At 39.3% G+C, this 26,929-nt stretch overlaps 1 protein-coding gene and 1 long non-coding RNA gene across 4 annotated transcripts in view; one reads left to right on the forward strand and one right to left on the reverse strand.

Moving 5' to 3' along the window:
* The window catches only part of crppa (CDP-L-ribitol pyrophosphorylase A), a 127,839-nt gene that overhangs the window by 32,597 nt on the left and 68,313 nt on the right, over positions 1-26,929 (reverse strand). For all 3 annotated transcript variants that reach the window (XM_030157621.1, XM_030157622.1, XM_030157620.1), the window contains one exon: positions 6,796-6,930. In XM_030157621.1, coding sequence (XP_030013481.1) covers positions 6,796-6,930 — 135 coding nt within the window. The remainder of the gene's footprint in view (positions 1-6,795; positions 6,931-26,929) is intronic.
* LOC115435315 (uncharacterized) lies at positions 10,880-26,276 on the forward strand. The gene is made up of 3 exons (XR_003937682.1): positions 10,880-10,890; positions 14,211-14,215; positions 26,147-26,276. It is a non-coding gene; the product is annotated as an uncharacterized LOC115435315 (long non-coding RNA).

The raw sequence follows: 26,929 nt of genomic DNA on the forward strand, positions 1-26,929 counted from the left end.
TCCAGAGAAGTACATAACTCTTACTGCACAAATATTACTGCAAGACCCAAACACATTGCCAGAACTGAATACACATCACATGTTATAGCCAGCTCAACTGTTACTTACGTTAATTGTATGAAATCTGTGTAAATCAGGGTGCCAAGGTCAAACTAAATGCAGTACTTCACATTATTTTAGTGACATTGTCTAAATTATATTTAAAATGCAGTTATTCACTTCTGGTTGGGCGACCATAATGGTGGCTGTATAACTTCAGAGCTCCCAGACCCTTCTCTCAAAATGCCATCCTTCTGTAGTTTTACCTTACCAAATTTTGCCAAATTGGATCACGGCATTGTTGACATTAGAGGGGGAAGACGGAAAACCACAGTGCATGTTAAAGAGAAGTCTCTGTTAACTAGTGAAAAGTCCAAAGATGATGCATGTAACATCCACCATTGCAAGCCTGAGGGGCTAACGCTGCAAGTCAAATATGAGTCAAATATGATTGGAGAGTCTTTTTACCTCCGCCAAGGAGGTTATGTTTTTGCCAGGGTTTGTTTGTTTGTCTGTCTGTCTGTTTGTCTGTCCGTTAGTGTGCAACATAACTCAAAAAGTTATGGACAGATTTTGATGAAATTTTCAGGGTTTGTTGGAAATGGGATAAGGAAGAAATGATTAAATTTTGGTGGTGATCGGGGGTGGGGGGGCCCACGGGGGGCCCATTTCCAACAAACCCTGAAAATTTCATCAAAATCTGTCCATAACTTTTTGAGTTATGTTGCACACTAACGGACAGACAGACAGACAGACAGACAAACAAACAAACCCTGGCAAAAACATAACCTCCTTGGCGTGGGGGGGCCCACGGGGGGGGCCACTGATCAGCCTTGGTCTGCGCTCTCCGAGTGCTTCTAGTTTATGATTGTTTTATGCTGAGTACCTGTTGTGAAGCAAATTGCGTCTGCCTTGTACATGAAAGACGCTTTATAAATAAAGCCAAACTGAATTGAATGAAATAATCGACCACGACTATGCCCCTGACCTACCCAAGATACGCCAGGAGTACTCGGAGGAAAAGAAGGTCCTGAGAGAGAGCAAACTATGCTTTCAAACCCCACTCTGGGCCAGAATGACAGTATTTTACATGGAGGAGGCATGCTTGTCAGTGGAGGCTACGAAAGACATGGTGAGGCAAGGGCTCCCAGTGACCGTTTTCAAACCACCAAAGGGCTGGTCTGACAGGATTGAATCTAACATATAGCACCCACCCCGGGCTGCTAACAGGAGAAAAGGCAAAGGAAACAACTCAGATGGGATACAAAATTAAACTGGAGGCTTTCAGAAAGGATTAAAGTTGGCATTACGCACAGTGTCAAGGCTGGACTTCCACTACACAAAGGTAAAAGTATTCCTGATCTACGTTATATTGACTTATTAGCATGAAGTAGTGGAATAAACAGCAGTGTCAATATTAAGACACCCCCCCAGACTTGTCGGAGACTATCTTCTTTTAAAGGTCATGGTTGATCTTACAAACTATGTTTACGGACCACAGCAGACTTCATGAAGAGGTCTCTCCTCATCCCGATCAATGCTGAGAAATTCCCTCTGAGCTGTCAATCCATCTCAGCTCCATCAGGGTCACAAAGAAGACCTCAGAATGAGAAGTCCTATTTTCCATGTTTGAGTATTAAAAAAAATATTTTTGTTCATTGTTCTGTTCACTTTTTGTTATTGTCATGTTTGAGTAGCTCAGAGGGAGAGATAAGTTTTTGCAACTTTGTTTCATAGGAAAGTATGTCAGGACAGTCAGTACCACAGAGTGGTAACCTACAATGTTAAAGGTGTTCTCAATCTGGTAAAAAGGAGCAAAATTTAAGATAAAATGAAAAAAGATATGGCTGGAATAGTTTATTTACAAGAAATCCACCTAACTGAACAAGAACATGCTAAACTTAGAATACAGGTTCAACCAGATTTTCTCATCATCATATAAATCTGACAGGAGAAGAGGTGTAGCTACACTAATAGCATCAAAATTTGCTTTTGAGAAAAATTCTGAAATCAAACACAAAATGGGTAGATATAATATGGTCATAGGAAAACTTGATGGAACAGATATCTCCCTGCTAAATGTATATGTCCCCCCCTGGGGCAAATTGGGCTTTTTATAGACACATTTGATTTAATGGTAACCTATACTCAGGGAATTTTAATTTGTGGGGGTGATCTTAATCTGAGGCTAAATCCACTAAGAGATGCATCTGGAAGTAATCCAAACTTAAACAATACACTTAGTAAGAAAATGAGAGGGTTCTGAAAGGAACTGGAGATCTGTGATGCTTGGAGGGAGCTTAACCTGACAGTAAAGGACTATACGTTTTTCTCTGCACCTCACTCATAATTTCAGATAGATTATTTTTTCTTTTACAACAAAGATTTCAGCAAAGTAACAATGTGTAAGATTGGACTGATGGACCTGTCAGATCATAGTGTAGCCAGGTGAGTGATCTTGTCCAAGATTTTCCACAAACGCAGTACGCAACCCCCTTTCGCAGGGTGCACTAACAAATGCCTTATGAACAAAGTAAGAACAACGCACAACATTCGTGGATCAGGAGGCCTTGACAGAACCCACATGTTCCTGCGGTGACTGCAAGTAGATCACAAGAACCATTTCAAGTCTTTATGGGTTCAAGAGAGAAGATATATCTTTCCATGTTCCGCAAAGCATCCAGATAGAGTCAAAGCATCTTTCACCAACAGGCTGGAACTATTCATTCATTATATGTGCATTAAAGCCATATTTTTTTTCCCTAAAACAAACACATCCTGGGATAACTGAGGAAGTGCTGGCATAGATCTAGACAAGCATGAATAAGGCCATCTGGGAAGAATTACCCTCATAACAAAAAACTAATAATTTATATGAAACTGCATTGCGGTGCTCCACTATCTCAAAATGATAAGTATTTTAATATGGTGAAAGAAGTATTATCTAAGTTTACTCCCCTTTCCTTTTTCTCCTTTGTCTTAGATGAGTTCAGGCAGGGAGACTAATTAACAGCATCAGTTCCTATAATTCAAAACCATTAATTATCAGGCTCTGATAGCAGAATCAGATTTGCACGTGGCCCAGTAGAGAGTTACCAGCATCACTATTAAAAACACAAAGCACCTCATTTTAATCGGAGAGCACAGAGACCTGGAAGTCGACACCAGTTTTCCACTTTTTCTTTTTCTAAATAAAATCCAACATGCTCAAACATCTACGGTGGCCCAGAGGTGCAACAGGCCAAAAAATTATCCACTAGACGAAAAAAATTATCTACTACAAGAAAAAAAAAGAGAACAGCCTAAAAAAATTATCCACTAGATGAAAAAAATTATCTTCTACAAGAAAAAAAAGAGAACAGCCTAAAAAAATTATCCACGAGATGAAAAAAATTATCTACTACAAGAAAAAAAAAGAGAGAACAGCCCAAAAAAAATTATCCACAATAAGGAGAAAAAAAAGGGGAGAACAGCCTAAAAAAATTATCCACTAGACAAAAAAATTATCTACTGCAAGAAAAAAGAGAACAGCCTAAAAAATTATCCACTATAAGAAAAAAAAGAGAGCAGCCTAAAAAAATTATCCACTAGATGAAAAAAAAATCCCCTATAAAAAAGAAAAGAGACCAGCCAAAAAAATTATCCACTAAAAGAAAAAAAAAAGAGAACAGGCAAAAAAAAATTATCTACAAGCCCAAAAAATTATTCACTATAAGAAAAAAAAAAGAACAGGTGAAAAAAATTATCTACTATGAGAAAAAAAAGAGAGCAGCCCAAAAAAATATCCACCATAAGAAAAAAAAAAAACATCATCCACCGTTTCAATTACGGGGGCGCTGTTTTCCCGAAAGGTGTCTTGCTTTAAAATTAAGACCACCACAAAAAATAAAAGGATAGGCTGAAAAATTTTAAGGCTTTCGGCTAATGTGGCTAATGCTAAGGAAGTACCCCACCGGAAGTGGAGGTCGTGCGCTAAAAAATAAAGTTATTTTAAAATATAGATATTTACATTAATATAGTTTGCAAAGCAGTTAAATGATTAAATACGGTTCCAGTGTCTGCTCAAGGTTCGGCATGGGCATTAAATGGTTAAGGTTAGGGTTAGGGTATGGTTGGGGTTAGTTTTCAGTGGTAAATGGCCCTTGTGTGCACTGTGTGAAGGTTCGTTGCTAAGCTAATGCTAACACGAAAAGTTGACGGCAACTTTGTGAACTACCAGTGCGAGTAAACAATTGTGTGATTACGGTGTTGAATTGTTCAACTGCCTGACATTCAGTATCATTTTTGATGAATATTCACTACAAGAAGTTCTAAAATTATTTTATTTTGAGAGAAGGAGAAGAGGAGCTTCCTGTGGAGCTCCACTATCATGGCATCACCCATTTGTTGAGAGACAGCGAGTGCATATTGCGGCACCGACACCTGGTGCTGTGGCACCACGGTTGATGCCGCGAGGTGCTGTGGCACCTCGGCTGGTGCCGCGACGTACCGCGGTACCACGGCTCGGTGCCAACCACTTGCCGTGGCACCGCGGTGCCGCAGCTCGGTCCCAGGTACCCCAGCACGGCACCGCGTACCATGGCTCGGTACCACAGCTCAGCTCATTGCCAGGTGCCGAGGCACTGCGGTACCACGGCACACATCTTTATCTCCACAAAATGTCCTTCTTGATCTAGTGTTAGTGAAGACACTCCGTTTGAGTTGAGGAGGAGAGGTCTACCTGCAAACAAATGGGCGATGCCATGATAGTGGAGCTCCACAGGAAGCTCCTCTTCTCCTCCTCTCAAAATAAAATAACACAAAGTTGCCGTCAACTTTTCGCGTTAGCATTAGCTTAGCAACAAACCTTCACACAGTGCACACAAGGGCCATTTACCACTGAAAACTAACCCCAACCACACCCTAACCCTAACCTTAACCATTTAACGCCCATGCCGAACCTTGAGCAGACACTGGAACCGTATTTAATCATTTAACTGCTTTGCAAACTATATTAATGTAAATATCTATATTTTAAAATAACTTTATTTTTTAGCGCACGACCTCCACTTCCGGTGGGGTACTTCCTTAGCATTAGCCACATTAGCCGAAAGCCCTAAAATTTTTCAGCCTATCCTTTTATTTTTTGTGGTGGTCTTAATTTTAAAGCAAGACACCTTTCGGGTAAACAGCGCCCCCGTAACTGAAAAGGTGGATGATGTTTTTTTTTTCTTATAGTGGATATTTTTTTGGGCTGCTCTCTTTTTTTTCTCATAGTAGATAATTTTTTTCACCTGTTCTTTTTTTTTTTTTTTCTTATAGTGAATAATTTTTTGGGCAAGTAGATATTTTTTTTTGCTTGTTCTCTTTTTTTTTCTTTTAGTGGATAATTTTTTTGGCTGGTCTCTTTTTTTTCTTATAGGGGATTTTTTTTTTCATCTAGTGGATAATTTTTTTTAGGCTGTTCTCTTTTTTTTCTTACAGTGGATAATTTTTTTTGGGCTGTTCTCTTTTTTTTTTTCTTGTAGTAGATAATTTTTTTCATCTAGTGGATAACTTTTTTAGGCTGCTCTCTTTTTTTTCTTGTAGTAGATAATTTTTTTCATCTAGTGGATCATTTTTTTAGGCTGTTCTCTTTTTTTTCTTATAGTGGATAATTTTGTTTGGGCTGTTCTCTTTTTTTTCTTGTAGTAGATAATTTTTTTCATCTAGTGGATAATTTTTTTAGGCTGTTCTCTTTTTTTTTTCTTGTAGTAGATAATTTTTTTCGTCTAGTGGATAATTTTTTGGCCTGTTACACCTCTGGGCCACCGTACACATCCCTTCACCTGGGGCACACAGGCTTTTACCAGTGATTTGTGAAGTTACGGTGCTTGCCAAGAAGTCCTGTCTGTAATACTGCTGCAATCAGTCATGAACACAAATCAGAGTGGATGTGATATTTAAGGCCATGAATATTCAATGTTTGTCTTAGGTGTGCATTACTTGTCTTCTCAAAGTTGTGATTTGAGTTGACAGCTTTGGTAGCACAAATCTTCCCATTTCTCAGTAAGCACCATGAATAATTCAACAATACTCCATTATATGACACGATAATTCTTGAAGAGTCAGTTACAGATTTGAGTTCAACTGTATCTGCCCTGATCACTAAAAATGAACAATTGGCTGGAGTTACATAGGATTCCCAAGAACCAACTTGACTGCGATGGATGGGTTTGGTGGTCAAGCTACACAGTGCTAAAAAATTTACCCAATAATATTTAGTGATACTACTGGTGAAGTTACAGACTGCATACAGCTGAATATTCACATACCTAATCCCCTCGCCTCACATAAAGGTGGACTTTGTTCTGTCCATTGTGGGTTTTTTTTTTCTCATTTAAACGGCTGATAATTACAGTTTACCATCAAATTCAGTAAGTGACTACAACGTACATTAATACTGGATACCATCTCCAGAAGAAAAGAGGAGACGAGAAGGCTCACTTTCAAACAGAGTGATGCAACATACAACTCTGTGAAAGGTGACTTGCTTCTTCTGTAGATATAAACAGCCAATCAGATATACAGTGCACACATAAAGATGGGTGATAAAAGACAGCAGCCTTGCCTGAAGCATAAAAGCTTGACACTGGAAAAAAAAAACACTTACGACATTTCCCATTCTGTTTTTGGCCTCTCTCAAATGTGCATTCCATAGCAACTCACTGGGCTCACTTCAGGAGAAAATAAAAGACAAAAAAAGACAGAGGATGAGAGAAATGACAAAGAGCTTACATTTGGTTGATGAAGCTGGATGCCAAAGAGGAGAACATTTCTGGGCTTGGCTGCTGAGGCCAGTTCCATGATGAGCGGTGCTGGCTCCGTCATCGTCCCGCTGATGGCCAGCCCGTCCAAACCTCTCAAATGCACCTATCAAAACAAAGCCCATCATGCCCAATCACAAAACAATTGCCAGCAGAGAAGACCTCTTACCAGAATACCAATTATGCCCTTTTCAGAGCATTTACAACTCAGTGTCCGAGCAGTTGTTTAAACATGTTGCAACTCAATCGTCCTGTTCATTTAAGGTCATGTTCAGAGGAGAGTTGGGAAGCATGTGATTGGAGAGTAAACAGAAGTATGTTGATGCACAGTCCCATCTATTGATATAATCACTGTCTGACTCTGTGGTAAATCTTTAGTACCTCAAGGGTTTATTTTCTTCAGTTAAAGCCCAAGAATCAGAGTGCACTGGTTCACATTACAGTGTCATCCCTCTGCCTGATTTCCATAGCCAACCAACTGACAGAAACTTAAGTCTTGATTAATTTACAGCAATTATTTTGTCATCTATCCTTAAAATGTGTGGAAGCGCAATGTTTCAAATGTGTCATGACATCTGCTCTACAAACATAGTTTTTACACTCGTACCTGAATATCAATTGTAACATTTACTCTCATGTGATGAACAGCAATTTGAAAAGTGATCATTCATCCCATAAGCAGCTTTCAAACAATGGCAGGAATTGGCTTGTCTAGACCATCCATTCCCAAAGACTAGGTCAAAACCCCACAGGCTGATCATGCAGGAAAATTTACTTAGGATGCCAAGTAGTAGTGGCATATAATGGTTATGTTATAGATTGGAATGGAACCAAATGTATATCCCCTTGCTTCACACACACCTAATGTGGTCCTTAAAAAAAGTAAGGTCTTTGTTAGAGCTAGGTCTGTCACAATTAATAGATATTTGGGATATTGAAAATTAATTAATTAATTAATCTTCTGAACCCACTTTATCCTCACTAGGGTCATGTGGGGTGCTGGAGCCCATCCTAGCTACCTATGGATGAAGGCGTAGTACACCCTGGATGAGTTGCCAGTTCATGGCAGGGCGATATTGAAAATATTTGAAACAATTACAACATTTTATAGAATTGTGATAACTGTCCCTATTTCCTTGCACAAAAACAGATGGATTAAACTAATGGAAATAACATGTTTTACCATTATTTCCACAATGTTTTCCATGGTTTGAATGGCATTCTTTAATGACATCATTTAATTGTATCTTATTATTCTGCTAAAAGTTCAATGGAGAAACTAGAACCAAGGTAATTTATTTAGATTGTTTCTCTTGATCCAACACTTTAATGATGGACTCTGTATACTTGGATAATATTTGCCATGTTCCAGTTGTATTAAGAAATGCAACAGGAGCAGAATTGAAGTAAATACTAACACGTTTGCTTTAAACTTCCAAGTTATAGTAATATGACTTAATTTTGATGAAACACATCAATGATAGTGATAACATACCTAAAAACTGATGTATATAAATTGGCATGCCAGGGTTTCAGTTCCCTATGAGAAAGACTGTAAGATGAGGAAAAGCGAAGAAAATATTCCAAACATAGCAATTTAATACAGCAATCTGACTTCTTAAAAACTTCTTTATGAAAAAGCAATACAAAAACTCAAACTTTAAACTAATATTTTTAAAGCCTGTTGTGTTTTTTATGACACTGCTGACTCTTTGCAGCAAAACATTTTATTGTCTAGTGGTCATGTAGTCTCACTTTTTCAAGTGTAGCATCTTTGTGAAAGATCTTTGTGAACTTTACAATTTTTGACCTTTCACTGTCAGTTAAGTCTCTTTTTCATCCATTTAACTTGTGGTAAAGAAGCTGCCCAATAATTCTGAACTTCATAATACTGGTGCTATTCACTTTAGGCCACACCCTCACTGATTACACAAATATATTACCTCAGAATAAAAATAAAGACCAATGGCCATGTAGCTCAGTAGTATGTTTTCTCAAGAATCAATAAGTTGAATTTGCAATGTTGTCGTATATCAAGATGGCGGTGCGCACGGGTGCAGTGGCTCTTAGCTCTCCAGTCGGGTGTTTGTTCTTGTTAGTTTTCATCTGTTTGTTTTAAGATTTATGCAAAGCAATTATCATCTACAGTCGTCAGAATCAAATGGACCTTGGTCTCAGGTATAATCTGTCTGTTACTGATGACTTTCAGCAAGAACACAACATACCGAAAGACATAGCAAGATCGCCCGGTTCTCTGTGGATGGTCAGCCAACCTGGCAAGCGCCCGAGGCAGCAGCAAGGGAGGAAGCAGAAGCGAGGATGCCGGTCAAGCACAGATGCTAGGCTACATAAACAACCTCAGGACAGCACTACCAAGCATCTTCCTCTCTAATGCCAGATCCATCACCCACAAAATGGACAAACTGGAGTTACAGATGGCCTCAAACTGCTTTGTGCGAAATGGCAGTGTTATTTTCCTCACAGAAATGTGGCTTCACCCACTGACCCCCGTCATGGCAGTCGAGCAAGCAGTTCGCATGCTACACCGGCATGACAGAGACAGAGTCTCGGGTAAGAGCAAAGGAGGAGGGGTTGTGTTTATGTAAACAACGACTGGTGTAAAACCAGTCAGACCATCGATACAAGCTGTACCCCTGATTTAGAGGTTCTGGCAGTCTCATGCAAACCTTTTTATCTCCCGAGGGACTTTACAGTAGTCATTGTGTTAGCTATTTACATTCCACCGGATGATAATGTTAGCACGGCCCTTAGACTCCTGCTGGATATCATAGCCACAGCAGCCACCCTGATGGAGTCTTTATTGTTGCCGGTGACTTCAATCAAGCATGCTTAAAAACTGTGCTCCCTAAATTCGTCCAGTGCACGTGAAGTTTGCCACCAGAGGGGAAAATACTTTAGACCATGTTTATTCCAATGTTAAACATGCGTACACAGCTACTCCCCTCCTCTATCTTGCTGGATCCGATCATCTCTGCTTGTCCCTCACCCCCACCTACACCCCCTGGCGGAGGCAAATAAAGCCAAAAACAAAGAAAATAAAAACTTGGCCTGAAGCAGCCCTCTCACAGCTGCAGGACTGCTTCTCAAAAACTATTTGGGATTTATTCTTCAGCCACGACCTCCAAGAGCATGTCGACATTGTTCTCTCATACATCAAGAAGTGTATAAACATGGTCACAGTCAACAAAAGGGTCAGAGTCTTCCCAAATCAAAAACCCTGGATGAACAGCAAAATGCAATCCCTCATAAAAAGCCGCAACACTGCCTTCAAGTCGAGGAACCGGGACTGGTCTCTACAGCACAGCCAGGTCAGAACTCAAAAGAGGCATTAGGGCAGCCAAGGCGGCCTATAAAAAGAAAGTAGAGGACTACTTCGCTGAGAATGACCCCACGTCATGGCAGGGAATAAATCACATCACCAATTACAATAGCAACAACCAGGATACTGCAAGGATGGATGCCTCACTGGCAGAGGAACTTAACTATTTCTTTGTTTGGTTTGAGTCAAACAGACCATCAACAGCCACTCCACCATCACCACCCTCCACCACTGGTACACTGACACTTCAGGAGCATGAAGTGAGACGTGTGCTGAGGATGGTGAACCCCAGGAAGGCGGCAGGCCCCGACAGAGTACCGGGTAAGGTACTCAGAGCATGTGCAGACCAACTGACTGGAGTATTCACCCCCATCTTCAACCAGTCCCTGTCACAAAGCAGTGTCCCAGCCTGCCTTAAAGCCTCCACCATCATCCCTGTTCCCAAAAACTCAGCAGTAGACAGCCTTAAGGACTACAGGTCTGTTGCACTCTAGCCTGTAGTCATGAAGTGTGTTGAAAGACTACTCTCAAAACACATCAGAGCCTATCTGCCACCCACTCTGGACCCCCACCAGCTTGCCTATAGGGCAAACTGGTCGACAGATGACGCCATTACCATAGTACTCCACACTGCGCTGAATCACCTGGAGCATCAGGAGAGCTATGCAAAGGCTGCTCTTCCTGGACTTCAGCTCAGCCTTCAACCACATCATCCCCGAGATCCTGGTGCAGAACTAGGCACCTGGGCCTCTCCTGCCCCATCTGCCAGTGGATTAAAGACTTTTTAACAGACCGCCCACAGTCCGTCAAACTCGGCCCTCACCTCTCCTCCACCCTAACGCTCAGCACTGGTTCTCCTCAAGGTTGTGTATTGAGTCCCCTCCTCTTCACTGTATACTCTCATGACTGCTCTCTGACCCATCTCTTGAACACCATTATAAAGTTGGCAGATGACACCATCGTAGTCAGGCTCATCTCAGGGGAGGATGAGTCTGACTACAGAGATGAGGTTAACAGACTAACAGCGTGGTGTTCACTGAACAATCTCCCACTGAACACCACAAAAACCAAGGAGATCATCCTGGACTTCAGGAAAGGCAGAGCAAACCCAGCCCTGCTCTACATCAATGAGGACTGTGCGGAAAGGGTCAACACCATTCGTTTCCTGAGCGTGCAGATATCAGACAACCTCTCTTGGACCGCAAACACCACTGCAATAGTGAGGAAAGCTCAGCAGCGACTCCACTTCCTGAAGGTACTCAGAAGAACCAACCTAGAGGAGAAGCTGCTGGTGACTTTCTACAAAGCCACCACAGAGAGCATCCTATTGTACGGGATCACAGCATGGTATGTGGGGTACTCAGTAGCAGACAGGACAGTGCTGCAGAAAGTGATAACCACAGCCCAGAGGATCACTGGCTGCTCTCTGCCCAGCCTGGAGGACATTGCCTGCTCTCGCTACCTCAGCAGAGCCACCAAGATTATCAAAGATTCCTCTCACCAATCACTTGTTTGAAATGTTGCCCTCAGGCCGGCACTACAGGTCACGTAAAACCCGGACAAACAGACTGAGGGATAGCTTCTTCCCCAAAGCTATCACCACAATAAATAACCAAACAAAACATGAATAGAACACCCACAAGGACACTGTTGTTCACTGCAATAACCTCATCATACCCTATAACATGTGCAATATCTGTTTAATGTTAACAGCCTTCTATATTATTTTATCCTTTCACTCTATTTATTCTACAGTATTTAATTCTCATGTCATTTGCACTTTTCCAATACATTTGCACTACTGTCAAACTATCTGCACTACTAAATTCTATGCCTTTTTTTTTTCTTTTACAAACATTCCTAGTTATACCTCTCTTTTATTTTTCCTAATGTAAATAAGTGTGTCTTCTACTGTGTTTTGTTGTGCCTTGTAATTTCTTGCAATAAGTTGGAGAGCTCTACCTCAATTTAGTTGTACTTGTACAATGACAATAAATATATTCTCATTCTGATTCTGCTGCTATGTCCTGCTGCTATGTCCTGTGGCCTTGAAGCAGGAGATCAATCTCCCAATAGAAGTGAGGCTAAATTAACAAATAAAAGTCCATATATGACCTCCTATCAATGCTTAATAGTAACTATATTGATATCTCTAACCATTTCCATTTTATAAGCTATCAAAATATGACCCATTATAAGTAAAGGCAAATTATTGATATTTCAAAAATTCAATAAAAAAATTCAACAATCTTTGTAGACATTGTCCCAAGAAAGCTGCATGAAATGAATCCAACCAGTAGTTTTGTTGGAAAAGATGTTTGATAAAATTGCTAATAACAAAGATGGCGCCAAAAACACAGAAACGCTAAAAACACCAACAACAAAGATGTCAACAAAGACGACAACAATGAAGACAAGGATGGACACAGTGCCTTCACAATAGCTCATGGCCAAGCAGCTGGTGAGCTGATAAAAATCCAATAAGCACCCAAGTTTAAATAGGAGGAGATGGACAGATACGCTTAGACATGAAATGAGGTTAGAATATTCAACTGCCTAACAAAAGCACATAGTATAGGCCTGTCCATTTTTGTGATTGGTCATCTGGAGGTGAAGATGCTGCTGATAACTAGAGCTGAAATCCTGGGTTGACAGAATGAGTTGAAAACCACCTTCCCTGTACTTGTGGGTGGCTGTGGCTCAGTTGGTAGAGTGGGTTGTCCAATGACCAAAGGTCAGTGGTGTGTGTGAATGGATGAATGTGAGGCATCTGTGTAAAGACTGAGATGAGATTCCTGAGTGTGCTGAACATGTTTTGTGATCAAGATTGATTCACCTAACAATCATGAAACTCAGGAGCTGCTTGATATTTCTTTTAGGCACAGTTTTCCAGATTGAGTCTAATGTCACCGTGAAATCAGGTTTAGACGGGGGGTGGGGGGATGAGGGTGAACTCTATCTGATCTGATTTGTAAATTAACCTTCTGCCATACTCTTCACAAACACATGGCAGCTTTTGGGCATATTTTAATTACAATGAAGCTGCCGGTCAACAGGTAATACAATGGGGTGAAGAGTAATGACCCAAAACAAAGGTTCAGCTTAATTCCATCTATACCAGGGTGGTCTGACAACAGCAGTTTGGATTATGGTTTCCACTTGGACTCCCTGTCATAATTATCAGTTATTTTTTACTTAGTGTTTCCTGGCATTACACAGTTTTAAAAGTAGTTTTTATATTTATGTACTGTTACGATTTGGTTTGTTTTGAGGTAGTTTTATGAGAGCATAAAAAGTTTTAGTTTGTTGACAATCTAAAACTACTTTAGTTGAAATTGATGGTTGAGTTTTCATTATTTTTTCGTGCTCTGTATGAGGAACACCTTAATTTATAGATGGCAAGACAGGATGAAACAATGTATGACATGATATAAGATTAATGAAACCATTGTGTATTAAAGGTATACATGAATCACTAAAAATAGGGGAAAATGAAACTGACTTTTACCCGTAATGAAGCTGATTTTTTTTATCTTTTCATTGCAATTTTATTTGGTAAAACTTCACAATAAATGTACTACAGTTACAGTTCATATACTTAATAAAGTAACAGTCTACTGCTGTAATTTTTTGTAACTACTGATAATAGCATTTATGATAATTTAATTAAACACCTTACTTTACATGAAAACGTTGATAAATGACAAGAAAAGGTATTAGTTAATGCTTATTACGACACTACTTAATGTTAATTAATGTAAGTGATTTATAAGTACTTTTGTGGCTTTTCATTTATTCATTCTTTTACTTATTTTTTAAACAGTTGTTTTTACTTTTATTTGGGGTAATACACTTATTTTTTCATTGGTTGTTTTAGTTGCAATTAACAATAACTGTGACACCATAACCCATCAACACATATATTATATACTTCATAGAATAAACAACTTAATAGTCTCTACTGTAAAATGCAAAAGATAGAATAGAATAGAATAGAATAGAATAGAATAGAATAGAATAGAATAGAACAGAACAGGTGTCAACAGTGGAAGTTGCAGGAACTAAGACATTTTGAAGCAGAGTGAATTCCATAATCCCAACCTTCAGAGTTTGTTTACATGTCTGAATCCTTGTGTTCCAGTTTTTATTGAAGACTCTGCACAACAAAATTAATGACAGGCTGTTCACTAATACTGTGTGAAATCTTCAGTGATTAATACTTGTTTTGCAGCACAAATTGACTTGTGTGGGTTCATTCCCTGGCATTGCTTTGGCATTCATGCAAGGTTTTAATTTTTTTGGGTCAACTTTCCAAATAACAAAAAAAAGGGTAAACAGACATTTGGTAAATATTTAAATGTTTCTGGGCGCAGATCTGATCAGTTTGTTTAGAGGTTTTTGCTGCACTCTCTGGTCTGTGGGTAGTGTGAAGCCGACCCAACAGTAAGGCCCAATTCCAATTCATCCTTTAGCCCTAACCCTTACCCCTACCCCTTGAAACGGAGTTACAAGGGGTAGGGGTTGAAACATTCCCCTGTGAAAGGGGACAACCCTTTGTGACCTCTTACGTCATCACCAGTCATCAATGCCACTATAAACAGATGCGACAACTTTGTTTCCAAAAGTATTCATCATGCCGTCAGTAGCTGTAACCATCTCTGTTGCATGGGCTTTGGGCATCTTTTTACAACTATCAACTATAAACCGCAGAAAAGCGATCTATAACACATTGAAACAGCTTTAAACGTTCGATTAAATGATTAAGATGTTTACAAAGAAAATACGTACATTTGTGTCTTTCTTTCATCACACTGCTCCACTTTTTGGCTCCGTTTACCTCCATCTTGCCAGTGATTCGAACAGAATCATGGGAAATTTCTCCTATCCCTCTGTTTGTAGTGTGGTCCTGAAATATCTCCATTTCGAGGGATATACAGCCCTCCGCCTTAGCCCTGAGAATTAGGACAACACTACCCCTTCATGTGTACGCGCAAAACGGATGGGTAGGGGTAAGGGGGAGGACCAAAAGGTGAATTGGCATTCAGCCCAAATGAGTATAGGTCAGGCTGTGGCGCTCTCCTGGGAGGTGTAAAGTTTCCAGACAGCTAAAGACCTCCTCCAGGGATCTTAAGGGGACTACAGGTAACGTTTTTACAGGTAGAAAGAAGTCTTGGCTCGCTGTGTAGTACATGTAACTTGGTGAAACTGAATCCGTTCTGTTCCAGATGTCTCTATTGTAAAACATCCAATGAAAAGTTCATTCAAAGTGTAGGAAATGATACGGAGATGTGAGATATTTCTGTGGACCTCCAGAGCTCTGCAACTATTCAAGCAGATTTTCATAGAGAGCAGAACATGAGTTTAAGTTATTTAAAATAAACTGGTAATGCTCAACAACTAATAATGATGAACTTGAAGATGTAATTTGATTTTCAATAATAAACATACATTAACCTGATGCTTATTACTCTTCTATGTGCCTTTAATCCGGGAATATTAGAGTGAACTAACACTAATACTAGGAAAGAAAAATATGTTTTAACTTTTGAATTATTATAAGATTATATTAACATTAGTAAATAGTTAACTGTTTGTTAATGCTTACTGAGGTAATGCTCCCTTATTGTGAAGCGTTACTAAATGCTTACACTTTAAATAAAACCTAGTCAGTTATGGACATTTAATTACTTAGTTTTTCATCTGCATTTATTTGTATTTGGGTGAGATAATTTTATAAACCTTTAGGTGCTTTTGATGTCACCTGCATAATTGTTGACATTACATTTTGTTTCTTTTTTATTTTCGCTTTTTTACTGGACAAACTAAGAAATAAATATGAACTCAAACTATAATGAACAATGCAACACAAGTAAAAATTAAATGGCAATCATTTACTGAGGTCTTCATGTTAAATAAGGTATTTCTTCATTATTTTCATCAATTAGCTCATCAATTATTTACTGTAATAAACAGTAACTAACAGTTACTTAATAGTTAACTAATTGTCTACCCAGTGTTTTTCAACCTTGGGGTCGGGACCCCACGTGGGGTTGCCTGGAATTCAAATGGGGTCGCCTGAAATTTCTAGTAATTGATAAAAATAAAAATAAAAACTTACTAATAAAAAAAAAATATGGTGAGTTGAGAGACAATCACAATACGTAAACAAGAAAAGCACTCGGACAGCGCAGACCTCCACCAAGACAGATCTGCCCCCCCCGATCCCCACCAAAATTTAATAATTTCTTCCTTGTGCCAGTATTAACATTTCCTGAAAATTTCCTGAAAATTTCCAGAAAATCCGTCCATAACTTTTTGAGTTATCTTGCTAACAAACAAACACGCAAACAAACAAACATGCAAACACGCACGCAAGCACACAAAGCAAAGCGATCACAATACCTCCTGGCAGAGGTAAAGATATGATAAACTCTGAAGCTGAAACTGAAGTACTGTGGTCCTATTTATCTTTCAAATGTTCATTGTGGCTGGTTTAAGATGCTGCAGCTTTTTCATAATTCATAGTTTGAGTTATTGCTTGTTCAGTATTAATTTGCAGCCTTGTAAATACAAGCTCGACTGACTGTACTGATCACAGAAAAAAAAAAAAAATCTAACTTTGTGCATCAATCTCAACCTGGCTTTTCTGCCTCCATCCATAAAAATATACACAATATAGCCCAAATGTCATCTGAAGTTAACATTTATTTGCAACATAGTGTAGCAAACTATTACATGATCAAAAATAAATTAATTTTAGCAAAAAAAAAAAAAAAAAAAAAGTCTCAGTTTTGAATACCTGGAGTTGAAAGAAATTTGTGATGTTAAAATGGGGTCACGAGCCAAAAAAGGTTGGGAACCCCTGGTCTGACTCTTTACTAACAGTATTTTTACATTATTTACATAAATTAACAGTTACTGCAATGATAAGCAATAATTAATAGTCTATTAAACGATAGTTAATAATATATACTTAAGGTTCACTTTTGTGAAATACAAAATACAGCAAATTACAATAACCAATGCAGCATAAACAAAAATCAATCTTAAGTAAAGTCAGCTTGGTTTTGGTTTCTCCCCAGTGTGAACAGTTCATGGTAAAAATTAATACATTGGCTTTACGCAATATGAGACCTTTGATAAACAGTGGTTTTGTAAATCATATTTAACATCGCGCATTTTTCCACTGACCCTTTTCTACTTCTATGAATCAAAACTTTCCTTCTAAAATCAGAAAAACTAACACTGAAACTAAATAAAAAAGTTGTCAGTTTCACACAATGAAAATTATATACAAACAAATTATCCACTCATAAAACTGAACTTAAATCAGAACTAATCTATAACAACATACTAAAAAGGACAATAACAGAAATAACAATAAAAATAGGACCAATGGCCCTGTAGCTCTCTGGCATGTTCTATCAAGAATCAATAACAACTTGAATTTGTGAGGTTGTCGGGTTCTGCCACTGTTAGAGTCCTGTGGTCTTGATGCAGGAGATCAATCTCCCAAAAGAAGTGGAGAACTCAACAAATTTTCACTGGAGAACTCAACAAATTAAATGAAAATCCATTTACTGTATAGCTTCCTACCAGTGCTCAATAGTAACTACACTGATATCTCTATCTATTTCCATGTTATAAGAAATCAAAATATAGCCCATTATAAGCAAAGGCAAATTCTTAATATTTTAAAAATTCATCAAAAATTTAAATATTCAAATTTCTCAAAACTGTGACCTAATTTTGTAGACACTGTCCCAAGGAAGCTACATATAAAATCCGACATGAATCCGACCAGTAGTTTCATCAGAGAAGATGTTTGAGGAAATTACTAACAAAGACAAGACCAAAAACAAAGACAGCAATGACGACGACGACGATGATGAGGACAGTGCTGGACAGAGCACTTTCACAACTGCTCATGGTCTATTGGCCAGTGAGCTGAAACTAATACTGAATTTACTGAAAATGGTTTTGAATCGCTTGCTTACACTTGAAGAATGAGATGAAATTAGCCCCCAGTTTACACAGATGCTTTTGTTCTGCCGTGACAGAGTGCTCAATCCTGTACTAATGAAAATAGCTGTGTGTGGACTCAACTATATTAAAGGACCCAGTGTATCTAACACAAATTGAAGCAGAGGTTTACTTCAGTAATGCTTCACAAAAGTAAGAGCAGTTTTTCAAGGTTCTGTTGCCTCATTATGAAGCTTTATTCTGGCTCTGGTGCAACGTTTGATTTAAAAAAGCTTAAATATTGAGATTGGCTTTTTTGAGTTCAAGCAATTATGTATTTTCTTCCTGTAATTTTGCACAACATAGTGGCTGTGCTGTGACACTGGATAGCTCCTGCACTTCCAAACATTAAACATTCCTCCTCCTTCCCTGGTTTGTAGATCTGATTTTCATATGACAGCCAAGTCACAACAACTAAATGCACAGTAAAAGGTGGAGGCAGTTCAACATCTATCCGGGTTCATATGGTTCCCCTGCCATCAAAACAACATGTACGCTTAGTTAATTCTCAGTACCCTCCACCACGGTTTTGGCTTAGATCTGGAGCTAGACCCCCACTTCCCCTAGTGAGATACCTTTTAGGGCACTGAGATGGGTAAAATACAAAGAATTAATTTTCCTATGGGCACAATAAAGATGAACTTCACTCTAATGACAAAAATCCCTAAAATTCTGATCTCTGGTCTGATACAGCTCATTTGTATCTCTAACTCTTCCCATACCCTTTGACCCTTTCCCCCTGCGATCCCCAACACATCCTGCTGGCTAGAGCAGAACAGCCAAGGACTACCATGTAAACAAGAACCTTCTTAAATAAGGGTTTGCATAACATTTTTAGAGACAAAATTCCTACATTTTTGTACGATTTTTAATAATGTAATTTCCATCACTACTAACTTTTAAGGACACCAATTTAATTATTTTTTGACCATTCAAAACACTTTTTCCTCTGATGGTTTTTTACATTCACTTCAAATACTCTCTTAAAAAGTTGTTCAGCCTATGAGCTATAAGGACTGCAATAATATACGCTACCAGTCAAAAGTTTCAGAACACCCCAATTTTTCCAGTTTTGTATTGAAATTCAAGCAGTTCAAGTCCAATGAACAGCTTGAAATGGTACAAAGGTAAGCGGTGAACTGCCAGAAGTAAAAAAAAAAAAAAAAAAAAAAAAAAAGGTAAGGTTAAACAAAACTGAAAAATAATGTACATTTCAGAATTATACAGAAAGGCCTTTTTCAGCGAACAAGAAATGGGTTAACAATTTAAAGCAGTTCTGCAGCAATGGAGGTTGATCAAGCCTCGAAAGATGGTGCTACCAATTCCCAACATTTCTTAATTACTTCCAACCCCCTCTGTCTGCATAAAAGTAGTGTTAGAACACACTTTGGTACCATACCGTTGTGAGCATTATTTGAACAGTATTGTACTGCAGAAAGTAGTGTGTTACTAGAGACAGACCATCATAACACTTAAAAATGTAGGTTTTTCCTACAGAGAAATTGCAGAGAAAGTCAAGGTGTCAGTAAGTCCAGTTTCCTTCACCATCAAAAGGCCCTCAGAAACTGGGGGAAATGCTGACAGGAAGAGGTCTGGCAGACCCAAAGCCACAACAGAATCAGAAGGCAAGTTTCTGAGAGTTAAAAACTTGCATGATAGACGACTCACAGGACAACAGCTTCAAGCACAGCTCAATAGTGGTTGTAGTAAGCAAGTCTCAGTTTCAACTGTGAAGAGAAGACTTCGAGTTGCTGGTTTGATGGGTTGAGTTGCAGCAAGAAAGCCATTGCTGTGACTTCAGAATAAGAAAAAGAGGCTTGCCTGGGCCATGAAACACCGCAAGTGGACTACTGAAGACTGGAAGGTGTTATGGACTGATGAATCAAAATTTGAAATCTTCGGTTCATCTCGCAGGACACACATTGGGGGAGGGGCTTATTTCATGAAAATTTTCAGATTCAACTTTAGCCCAGATTTTCTGATGCTCCCATGTCTTGGGAATACAAAAATGTGAAGCCCAACCAACCCCCCCCCACCCTGAAAATTACTTTTTCAACCCTGAAAACGTGGGGTTTTTGGGAACTTTCAAACCTTCTTTACTTTTGATAAAGTACAATGTAGCAATATGCCCATGCTGGGCACTAAAATGTTTTTTTGTGAGACATGTCATGTCTTAAGAGTGCTTTACATTACAAAAGGTGTAGAGTCAAGGTCAAATTTTAGGTCAAAGGTCACCCAAATGGTCAAAAATGCATATTTCATGGAATTAAGCTGTTAATGTGGGTTATTCAAAATGTTCGGCTCAGGTTCTCTCCTCATAACACATCTATTGACCACAAACAACTTTCATTCAATAACACACATTAAACAGAACTATTTACTCAATGTATTATCCATATAGACATGTCAAAAATGACAAACAGTAGTTTCACATGACTTTGCAATTTACATGTATATGTCCCATGCAGAGGTTGCGCTAGACATTTTTATTGTCCGTCATTTTGACGGACAGGGTCGTAAAAATTCCGTCATAACATATTATTATCCGTCATTTCAAATTTGTATTTTTTAATGATAAAGAGATATATTTAGTAGTATTTAATGTTCAAAAACATTTCAATGATGCAGCAGCTGTAGTTGCTGCTGACTGATAAACCAACGTGATATCATGACTCGCATAATTATATACGCCACTTTTAATTGGTGTGTTATGCACTGAGGGTTAGGGTTCAGGTTACATGAACCAGAGATCTACGCACAAATTGACATACCATCAAATAACACATGAAAGGTAGAAAATGCGTACATATAGCACACCAAATGCCACTGGCGTATTCCTTGCTTTTCCATTATCCTCCACCGCATCCGTCCCTCTTTTTTCACCGTGTTTATTAATGACATCGGATTTAACTGGGCTTTCTAAAATAACTAAGGAGACTCGGCTGTCTTCACAGTTTGCGCTAGAGAAGTAGCATCTAATTTTGGCAAAAGTCAGCTAAACAGCGACACAAGACTGGACACTGACTGATCAATATGCACATTGGCGCCAGTTGGACAGGGGGTCTACTACAGGTGGACTAATGGTGAGTCATGTGACTGCAGTACTGCTGTTGTATTCAGTGTAGTTGTGAACAGTGGTGCTGTTGGTTCTCTACAGGTAGGATGCTGTTATGGACTGTTTGATGACTTGTTAAGAGACAGACAGACCAGCGATTCTGCGAACAGGTTCTGTTCACAGTGTTGTGTGAAAACTTTCTTTGGTAGTATGAGACTGGTGTGTGTGTGTGTGTTCCTTTAAGTGCGAGAGCGGTGTGTGGCGCGTGCATATGGTGTGAGTGGTCGAGCAAGGTGAGGGAGTGGTAGTTTTGAGTATGAGTGTGTAAGAGGACAGAAGGAAAAAGTGTACAAACATCAATATACTGTGCATAAAATAAAAGCTGCTGTCTTCCACTACTGGCAAGGGAGTTAACCCAACATCGGCCCTGGAGGAAATCTCCCCTGTGCTCGCTGACTACGGTTGGACGAGCCGAGCAGGAAAGGTTAACATTAGATTACCCTCAGTATTTGAATCTGTCAAAATGACGGACGGCCTCCAGAATTTTCCGTCATTTTTTTAAAAAAATCCGTCAATGACGGAATATTTTCGGTTAACGCGACCTCTGGTCCCATGTATATGTCCCGTTGACACAGTGGTGCAGCACTCGTGCCTCACAGCAAGAAGGTCCTGGGTTCGATTCCAACATCAGTTGATGGGGGTGGGAGCTTTCTGTGTGGAGTTTGCATGTTCTCCCCATGTCTGCGTGGGTTCTCTCCAGGTACCAGCTTCCTCCCACCATCCAAGCACATGCACTGATAGGTTAATGGGTTAATCTAAATCACCCATAAGTGTGAATGTGAGAGTGATTGTTTGTCTCTATATGTCAGCCCTGCGATGAACTGGCAACTTGTCCAGGGTGTACTCCGCCTTCGCTGGGATAGGCTCTAAGGAACCCCCATGGCCCTAGTGAGGATAAAGCGGGTTCAGAAAATGAATGAATGAATGTCACGTTGCAATACTTGTAGCTCCATGACAATGGGTTGTAATGTAGTGTTAGTGATGGGCGACCTAATGAAGATAAAGCAGGTTCAGAAAATGAATGAATGAATGAAGTGTTAGTGATTCCTGCCAAAATGTGTGCTAGTATTTCCCGCCACACTAATGGCGGCATATTCAAATGGAATGTACATGTTGCAATATTTTGTCTCAAATGTGGCTTTGAAAGGGCCAAAGGCCTTGGGGGATCCCACCAGGAAACCAGAGGGAAGAGAATTTAGGACATATTTGATAAAATGTTGGAATGGTATGAATTTTTGAAAAAACTAGGCATTTTTGTGACCTTTAACCTACATGACCTTGACATTAGACTTTTCATAGTACAAAGTACTCTTACGATACAATATGGCACTTACAAGATCATTAAATGGCCCATCATAAAGACATTTATACATTGCACTGGACAAAAGAGTGGAGAAGCTGTGAAAGTTGTGATTTTCAGGGTTAAAAATGTAATTTTCGGGGTTGGGGTGGGGTTTTGGACGAAAATTTAAAAAAAAAAATTACACAGGAGTGCTGAGAACATTTTGTTGCTTCAGAAAATTAGGGCTAGTGTGGTATCTGATATTAAGCACCCCCCCTACTTATATACGCCATCGAGTAGGTGAAAGGATGGTTCCTCAGTGTGTGACATCAATTGTCAAACATGGAGGAGGAAGTGTGATGGTCTGGGGCTGTTTTGCCGGATCCAGGGTTGGTGACTTGTACAGAGTGAAAGGCACCCTGAACCAAAACGGCTACCACAGCATTCTGCAGCACCATGCAGTACCCTCCGGGATGCGCCTAGTTGGTCAGGGGTTCATCCTACAGCAAGATAATGACCCCAAACATAAGTCCAAGAACTACCTTAAGAAAGAAGAACAAGATGGTATGCTTGAAAACATGGAGTGGCCAGCACAGTCTCCAGACTTAAACCCCATGGAGCTGGTTTGGGATGAAATGGAGAGAAGAGTGAAAGCAAAGCAACCTACAAGTGCTGCATATTTATGGGAACTTCTGCAACAGAGTTGGGCAGACCTTTCTGAAGAATATTTGATTTCCATTGTAGAAAGAATGCCACGAGTGTGTTCAACTGTTATATCTGCCAAAGGCAGCTACTTTGATGAGTCAAAAGTTTAGAATACATTTTGGTTTCTAAATTGATTCCATGATTTCTTTTTTAACTTCAATTGTTCATTTGTTCTATGCTTTTAATTTCAGAGTATGCAGAAACATTAAACTGCATCATTTTCAATGAAAGTCTGGAAAAATTGGGGTGTTCTAAAACTTTTGACTGGTAGTGTAGTTGCAGAGTTCTGCAAAAAATATACCATTTGAAGTCAAATAATGACAACAAATCTCCACGCCTATTAACACTTCACAAACCTAAGGAAACCTCTGAGGGCTACAAAAGAAGATTAGAAATATGCAAACCCTCTACAGAGGTAAGATGTTTAAATGGAAGCATTAAAATGTGGATTTATGGAATTAATTAATTTTAGAACTTGAAAAATAAATTATTTCACTGAAATGTTTGATTTTGAAACAAACCTTTCTGACCTGAAGGGTGAGATATTTGTGATTTGTAAAAATTAAAAAATGATACACTATTTTACTTCAAATTCCATGACTTTTTGTTATTGAGGGAACCCTGTTAAAACAACAGACACAACCAAAAGAAAGTAAATGTAAAAAATTAAGTCTAAAGTCTTGGTGTACGGCAGTTCTGTTTAGGTACTAAATAAAAGCCTTCTGAGTTTTTCCAAAAGATTTGCTGGAGTTGATTGTTCAGTTCAAGATTTAAGTTGGTCAGTTGTTTTTGTATTTAGTGTGTGCTTTTGAGTCTTAACATATTAGTTCTGCCTTTGCCAAACTTTAGGTAAGGAAAATGAGCCGCTAACTTAAAGTTAGTTTTCCTCATTCCAGTGCTGGAATGTGACCCCCTACATTTACCGCAGCTCAGTACTTACACAGAAACTCGACATAGGTTAATTTCATGCTACTTTATGCTTCTACTCCACTTTAGAGTTAAATATATTTACTCACTACCTTAATTTTACATGTATAATTGCTTTTAATTTTTTTTTTGTTTTTTTTGGTTATTAAACTTTTTATGAGAAGAAAAGTGGGTTATACATGTTCCTCATCAGTACATGTCAGAAAGTCAGAAAGTTGATAATGAAAAGAAAGTAAATACATAGTTAAAATAAAGTAATTAAGTTAAAAATGAAAAGAAAAAAAAAAAAGAAAAAAAAAATATATATATATATAAATATACATATATATATATATATATATATATATATATATATATATATATATATGCAGTATGAATACAGAAGACCTTGGGGATGCTCAGTCCTTGCTCGATGGCTTGTAGTTTGAGTCCCATATCATCATATATATATATATATATATATATATATATATATATATATATATATATATATATATATATATATATACATATATACATATATATATATATATAAACACACACACGTATACACATACATATAGACACTGCCTGTGTCTATATGTGTGCACTGCCTGGATTGACAACAAGAAAGCCTATGACTCAGTGCCACACACGGATAGTGGATTGCCTAAAGCTGTATAACATCAACAGGACACTAAGAGAGTTCATCCAGAACTTGATGAGGCTATCGAGCACGACTCTGGAGGCCAACTCAAAACAAACTGTTCAGGGGAGCATCAGATGCAGTATATATCATGGAGATGCTCTGTCCCCCCTTGCTGTTCTGCATAGGCCTAAACCCCCTCAGCCAGATCATCTCAAAGAGTGGCTTTTGGGTGCCAGTTCTGGAGTGAAACAACTATGAGCCACCTCCTCTACATGGATGACATCAAGCTGTAGGCCACGAATGAGCGTGACACTGACTCCTTGATTCACCTCACTCGGATATACAGTAAAGACATTGGGATGTCATTCAGACTAGATAAATGTGGGCGGATGATATCTAGAAGAGGAAAGGTGATCACAACCGAAGGGGTTGAACTACCTGAAGGGAATATTGCAGATGTGCAGGACAGTTACAAATACCTGGGGATCCCACAGGCAAATGGTAATCATGAGGAGGCAGCTCAGAGGTCATCCACAGCCAAATACCTACAGAGGGTAAGGCATGTTCTGAAAAGTCAGCTGAACAGCAAAAATAAGATCCAAGCCATTCATGTCTATGCCCTACCAGTGATCAGATACCCCGCTGGCATAATATCCTGGCCACTGGAAGAGATACAAGCCACTGATATCAAGACAAGACAGCTCCTTACCATGCATGGAGGGTTCCACCCTAAGTCCAGCACCTTGAAGCTGTACACAAAGTGAAAGGAGGGGGGCTGAGGACTAGTAAGTGTCAGAACTACTGTCCAGGAGGAAATGGCAAACCTCCAGGAATATATGAAGAAGATGGCCCGCAGTGACCTACTGCTAAGTGAATGCCTCAAGCAACAAAAGCCAAGTAAAGACGAGGAGCCCGGGGGGCTATCATGGAAGGACAAGCCCTTGCATTGCATATACCACTGGCAAATTGAGGAAGCGGCTGATATCAAGAAAACATACCAGTGGCTGGACTGAAAGACAGCACAGAGGCAATACTCATGGCTGCACAAGAATAGACCCTGAACACCAGAGCAACAGAGGCCGAGGTGTACCACACCAGACAAGACCCCAGGTGTAGGCTGTATGCAGAAACCCCTGAGACAGTCCAACACATCACAGCAGGGTGTAAGATGCTGGCAGACAAAGCATACATGGAACAGCATAACCAAGTAGCGGGCATAGTGTACAGGAATATCTGTACCGAGTATGGACTGGAAGTCCCAGGGTCAAGATGGGAGACACCCTCGAAGGTGACAGAGAACAAGCATCCAGATCCAGACCGACGAGATGGTGATGGCCAACCAGCCTGACACAGTGGTGGTGGATAAACACCAGAAGACAATGGTAGTGATAGATGTAGCAATCCCAAGTGATAGCAACATCAGAAAGAAAGAACATGAGAACCTCGAGAAATACCAAAGACTTGAAAGAGGAGATAGAGAAAATGTGGGGTGTGAAGGCAACAGTGATACCAGTAGTGATTGGGGCCACAAGGGGCAGTGACCCGCAAGCTGAGAGGATGGCTCCTGCAGATACCAGGAACAACTTCAGAAATCTCTGTCCAAAAGAGCACAGTCCAAGGAACAGCTAAGATCCTGCACAGAACCCTCAGGCTCCCAGGCCTCTGGTAGAAGACCTAAGTCTGAAGGAGACACCGCCCAGGTGAGCGAGAAAAAGATTATATATGTATATATATAGTTATCTTTATATCATTACAAAAGGGCCCACACTTTCTCCCATTACGGTATTACAATACAGTTTCTGAACTGGTAGGCAACTTAATACAAAAAAAAAAACAAAAAAATGAAAATGCTAATGTAGCCGGATGACGGTGGAGTGAGTGAACAGACTCAAAAACAGAATTATAAATTATATTATCTTCCTCTCCGTGTCAAACCAAATTCCTGAACAACCATGCTGATTGGTTGTTTAGCAGGTCAATGCCCGGACATCCTCTACAAGCGACATTTATAATGACAGATGATCTTAAAGAATGAGCCTAATGGACTCGGTTTTGACACTAAGCTGACCTTTTGCCTCTCAACATC

Source organism: Sphaeramia orbicularis, chromosome 16, assembly GCF_902148855.1.
Source record: "Sphaeramia orbicularis chromosome 16, fSphaOr1.1, whole genome shotgun sequence".
Taxonomy (NCBI): domain Eukaryota; kingdom Metazoa; phylum Chordata; class Actinopteri; order Kurtiformes; family Apogonidae; genus Sphaeramia; species Sphaeramia orbicularis.